Here is a 6,000-nt window from a genome sequence, read left to right on the forward strand (position 1 = left end):
AAAGGGTGAATGGCTTTTTAGACCATGATGCACAGATTTTAACACTAAAAGGCTTTTGTACTCAAACAGACGTCACATATAATTACAAACTATGTAGGAACGTTAATCGAACAGCAATAGTCAGTTTCTTAAACGTCGTTAAGGAACAAGAGTTGCAGGATATTTACAGTGCCGATAACATAGATGACAAATATGATACTTTCCTTAACACATTTCTCATGCTCTTTGAGATTTGCTTTCCATTAGAACGTTTAAAACTGGGTACTAGCAGTAAAAGGCAGCCCGCGTGGCTGACAAATGGAATAAGCGGGAATTATATCAAAATGCTAGAAGTAGTCACAATCAAGCTGCAGTAGCCAATTACAAACAGTACCGTAAGTTGCTTAAAAATGTTATTAGGAAGGCAAAAAGTATGTGTTATGCAAACAGAATAGCTAACTCACAGGATAAAATTAAAGCCATATGGTCAGTTGTGAGGTAAGTGTCTCGTCAGCAACATGAGGTCGACGATATAAAGTCAGTTCCTGGAAAACATATTTCTGTTACTGATAAATCAGATGTATTTACAGTATTTAACAATCATTTTCTGACCATTGCTGGTGAATTAAATAAAAATGAAATTGCTACAGGGAATCATATAACTTTCTTGACAAATGCTTTCCGAGAATGATGTCTGAAATACTCGTCTGTGATACAGAAAAGGGAGAGATTGAGTCAATAATTAAATCACTGAAGACTATGGACTCTATGGATATGATGGAGTGCCTGGCAGAATATTCAAGTACTGTGCTGCACATGTTAGCCCTGTATTTAGCCATATTTGTAACTTTCCCTTTAGGAATGGTCAGTTTCCTGAACGATTAAGTACTCAGTAGTAAAGCCGCTTTATAAAAAGGGTAAAGGGTTAATGTAGACTATTTTAGACTTGTTTCTATGCCATCCGTGTTTGCCAAAGTGAATTAGTGAAGTTAATGACATAAGTTCATGGCTTGTAGTAAATGAACTAACGCTAAATCACAGTAAGACTCAATTTTTAATGTTTGTAACATGCAATTCAACAAAACCCGACGTTTTAATTTCAAAAAATGGGCATATGATTAGTGAAACTGAGCAGTTCAAATTTATAGGTGTTCAGATAGATGGGAAGCCCACGTTCAGGATCTTGTTCAGAGACTTAATGCTGCCATTTTTACTATTCGAACGGTAACTGAAGTGAGTGATCGTTCCACACGAAAATTTGTCTACTTTTCTTATGTTCATTCGCTTATGCCGTATGGTATTACATTTTAGGGTAACTCTTCCCATTACAAAAGGATAATTTTGGCTGAGAAACGGGCGGTTCGGGCAATAAGTGATGAAAGTTCACGAACCTCTTGTCGACGACTGTTCGCGAGTCAGGGTATTTTGATATTGGCCTCTTAATATATATAGATATATCTATTCCTTACTGTCATTTCTTGTTAACAATATTAGCTTATTTGATCGCGATTGTTTACGGACTGGCATTTTTCTGGTTAACTAACATTTGATTTTCATCTGCTATTACCTTTATGTTATAATTTCATGTACTGACCCATTCCATGACCTCGGACATTTGCTCCTCAGTTTGGTCCTGCGGAACTTGACGTGTGTATAAAATTAAAATAAATTGCACCCGTTACGCTCTGTATGTCTACGTGTAACACTGCAAAGTCATATGAAATGAAACGGGCAAGCAGTGTCGGCAGTAGGGAAGGCGATTTATCTATTTAAATTCGTTGGAAGAATTCTGATTAAAATTTAGCTCAGCTGCAGTATTTTTGATCTCCATAAGTACGGATTAAAGGAGGATGTCGAAGAAATTCAGAGACGGTCTGCCTGATTTGTTACTACACGCTCGAGCAACAGGCGGGTATCACCAAGATGCTTCGTGAAAATAAATGGGAATCCTCGTAGGGACGACGCTTTCATTACGGTTAACAGTATTGAGAAAATCTGGACTCTATTGAAGGATTTCACTCATGTGCATATAGAGGCCAAACACAACATTATGGTAAGTTTTGGTTTGTTTGTTTACCGACATTAGATAGCGAGTTTTGAGTCTCTGTGAATATGACAAGTTCAGGGAATAGTGTTTAGAGTGTTACAGTCCTACAGTCGGACTCACTTGTTAGCAGCAAGAACTGTTAATACATTTGGAAGAAACAACATCCCGTTTGTGGAGACGGTGATGAGCACTCGTCCATCAAATGCCGCTCATATGTATGAAACCATATACATTGTTATAGCACATTAATAAGCTCACAAGTAAACCAAGTGAAAAAAATAGCACTTGTTTCAGGTCTTACTGTAACCTTTCGTATTGTCCATAGCAGCATTGGTGATGCACAAGTGGTCGAGGGGTATCGTCTTTGATTATTCATTTGATTGACGTTTTCGGTCCCAAGTTCGAAACACGAAACTACTTAAATATTGATTAATAACCAGCATTGGCGGGTGAAGATTTCCGACATAAGAATCACCCTGTTCCTGCCAACGGCCTTGTCAAAGAGGGCGATGGAGCGGACGGAGGTTAAGGCCACTCTCTTGTCCTCGGTTTAGGAAACTGCCCCTAAGGGCGGGAGAATCAACAATATCAAACGTCCAAGGTCATGGAACGTGTCAGTACATGAAATTACAACATAAAAGTAATAACAGATAAAGATAAAATGTTTATGAACCAGAAAAAAGTCAGCCCATAAGTTTAAGTAAACGCGATCTAGAATACAGAAGGCAATGGAAATCACTGCATTAAAGAAACATAACCTGTACCCCCAAGATATGTAGCCTGTAACTGAAAAAGTTTCATGATGATCTCTCCATTGGTAAAAGATTCCGGAATAGTCCCCCATTCGGATCTCTGGGAGGAGACAGCGAAAGGGGAGGTGACCATGACAAAAAGGTTAAATAACCAACGAAAGGATAGCGTTCTACGAGTCGGGACGTGGATTTGTCAGGAGCTTGAACGTGGTCGGGAAGCTAGAAAATCTGAAAAGAGAAATTCAAAGGCTCATTATAGGCATAGTAGAGGTCAGTGAAGTGGAATGGAAAGAAGACAGGGATTTATGGTCAGATGAGTGTAGGGTAATATCGACAGCAGCAATAAATGGTGTAGCGGGAGTAGGATTCATTAAAAATAGAAGGAAGGGCAGAGAGTGTGTTACTGTGAACAGTTCTCTGATAGTGTTGCTTCTATCAGAATCGACAGCAAACCAACACCAACGATAGTTCATGTGTAAATGCCGACACCGCAAATTGAATATTAAGAGACAAAGAAAGTGTATGAGGATAATGAGCGGGTAATACAGCTCGAATAGGGAGATAAACATCTAATAGTAATCGGGGACTAGAATACGGTTGTAAGGGAAGGAGAATATTGGCGTGAGACAAGGAATGAGAGAGGAGAATGACTGATTCAGTTCTGTAATAAATTTCAGCTAGAAATAGTGAATATTCTGTACAAGAATCGCAAGAGGACGAGGTATACTTGGAAAAGTCTGGGTGATACGGCAATGTTTCACTTAGATTACGTCATACACATGCAGAGATTCCGAAATCAGATACTCGATTGTAAGGCGTACCCAGGAGCAGATCAGAATGCAGTAGTGATGAAGAGCAGGCTGAAGTGTAAGAGATTAGTCAGGAAGAATCAATACGCAAAGAAGTGGGATACGCAAGTTCGAAATTCTGAGAAAAATAGGTGTAAGCTGTAGGGAGAGACGGGTCATATACTGTATGTACAAGAGCCAGGAGGGAATAATAAGAGTGGACGACCAGGAACCAAGTGCTCAGATTAAGAAGGGTGTAAGACAGGAATGCAGTCTTTCGACCCTACTGTACCATCGAAGAAGCAATGAGGGAAAAAAAAGAAATGTTCAGGAGAGGGATTAAAATTCATGGTGGAAGGATATCAATGATACCATTCACTGATGACATTGCTATCCTGAGTGAAAGCGAAGAATAACTACATGATCTCCTGAACTGAATGAACAGTCTAATGAGTACAAATCTAAGAAAGACGAAAGTAATGAGATGTAGCAGAAATGAGAACAGTGAGAAAGTTAACGTCAGGACCGATTACGAAGTGGATGAAGTAGGTTGATTCTGCTTCCTAGGCAAGAACATAACTTGTGTCGGACGGGACAAGGTGGACATCAAAAGCAGACTAGCACCGGTAAAAGGGGCCTTAATTTGAGGAAGTAATTTCTGAGAAAGTACATTTGGAGCACAACATTGTGTGGTAGTAAAGAATGGGCTGTGAGAAACCTGGAACCGAAGAGAATCGAAGTATTTGAGATCTGGTGCTACAGACGAATGTGGAAAAGTAGATTGAATGGTAAGGTAATAAAGAAGGGTTTCTGGACAGAATCGGATAGGAAAGGAAAACATTCACATGGAGAAGGGACAGCAAGATAGGACATCTGTTTAAGACATCAGGGAATGACTTCCATGGTACTACAGGCAGATGTAAAGGGGACAAACTGTAGAGGAGGACAGATATGGAAACACATTCAGCAAATAATTGAAGACGTCAGTTGCAAGTGCTACTCTGAGATAAAGGGTTTGGCACAGGAGAGGAATTCGTGACGGGCGCATCAAACCAGTCAGAAGACTGATGACTCAAAAAAAGTAGCATCTGAGGATGGGCTTTGAAGACTAAAAACCAGTTCCGATTGTGTCATAAAAAAGTGACTGAGCTAAAAATAGAAAAAAGTAAGATCTTACTCTTAATACATCACATTCATTTCTCTATTGCTCTGAAACCCATGCTGTTTCTGTGGCAGTTAGCTAAATAACGCTTCGAACTGAAGTACTGGCACAATTTTTTGAACCTGTCCACTTTTGAGATGCTGTACCGAGGCTGGTGGTTAGTTAACTACCTGGACCCTGTCGATCCTCTTGTCGAGGCCGACGACCTCGAGCCCCCTCCTGAGCAGCGCCCGTGCGGTGGCGGCGCCGATGCCGGAGTTGGCGCCCGTCACCAGGGCGACGCGACCTGCGTACCGCTCCATCCTGACAGCAAGTGGCGCGCCTCAGCGGCTGTTCGCCTCCAGAGGACAGCCGGCCCGCGTAGCTCCGGCAAGGGCAGCTCGTTATCGCCCGATCGCAGTCCATACTCCTCTCCGCCGGCGGGCAAACAGATCTGTCTGTCCGATGGACGACTTCAGTGGAACGCCTTAACGAGTAGCTTCTAGAACCTAGAACAGGTACAAGAGCAGTTTTTGTCTTATTCAAACCGACATTCGGTTTGACCGCAGCTGTATGTAAATAAATAAAAACGTAGCAGCATTTGTTCCAAACAATTTGTTTGCAGACGACCGTTTTGTTAAGCTACATAACGTCGACGGAGTAAACTCCACATTTGAAATGAAGGTATTGTTCTACGAGAGTTCAATAAGTAATATAACACATTTTTTCTCTGTCCCTTTCTGTTGAAAACATGAAGATTTGTTGGCGGACATCGCGGAATACCATGCGTCAGCTTCTATAATTTTATGAAGCTTCGGTATGTGGCGACTCTATACATAGCCTTAAAAATGGCATCAGTAATGCAGGTGCGTTCAAAGAGCGGAGTGCTGTCATTATGTTCCTTTTGGTGGAAACCTGACCGATGTCCCACGTGCCGGTTCGCTGCACACGTTTGTGACTCTTGCACTTCTGGGACGTGTGGACGTTTTCATTCGAGATGAGTGACGGATCACAGACAGACACCTCGCTGCAGTGCTCGACATCTCTGTTCGTAGTGTGGATACTTTGATGTACCCCTCATAATGTAATGACCAACTCTGAAGTTTACTCTGGTGCACTCATGAAACTGAAGGAACGACTTCAGTATGTTCGTTGACACAAAAATGTAAATGACTGTCTCCCTTTCCATAACAACACAACACCTCACATATGTCTGCGTATCCAAGAGGAGCTTACAAAACTCCACTCCTCATTCACCCTTTAGGCTGGATCTCGCACTTTCCGAGGCCCATC

The 6,000-nt window shown here is 41.5% G+C and overlaps 1 protein-coding gene across 1 annotated transcript in view; it reads right to left on the minus strand.

The window, feature by feature from the left end:
- Positions 1-5,030, minus strand: part of LOC126235614 (dehydrogenase/reductase SDR family member 11-like) — a 160,488-nt gene extending 155,458 nt beyond the window's left edge. The window contains exon 1 of the mRNA XM_049944326.1: positions 4,899-5,030. Within this exon, the coding sequence (XP_049800283.1) occupies positions 4,899-5,030 (132 nt within the window). The remainder of the gene's footprint in view (positions 1-4,898) is intronic.
- Between the last annotated feature and the right edge of the window lie 970 nt (positions 5,031-6,000).

Source organism: Schistocerca nitens, chromosome 2 (assembly GCF_023898315.1).
Source record: "Schistocerca nitens isolate TAMUIC-IGC-003100 chromosome 2, iqSchNite1.1, whole genome shotgun sequence".
Classification (NCBI taxonomy): domain Eukaryota; kingdom Metazoa; phylum Arthropoda; class Insecta; order Orthoptera; family Acrididae; genus Schistocerca; species Schistocerca nitens.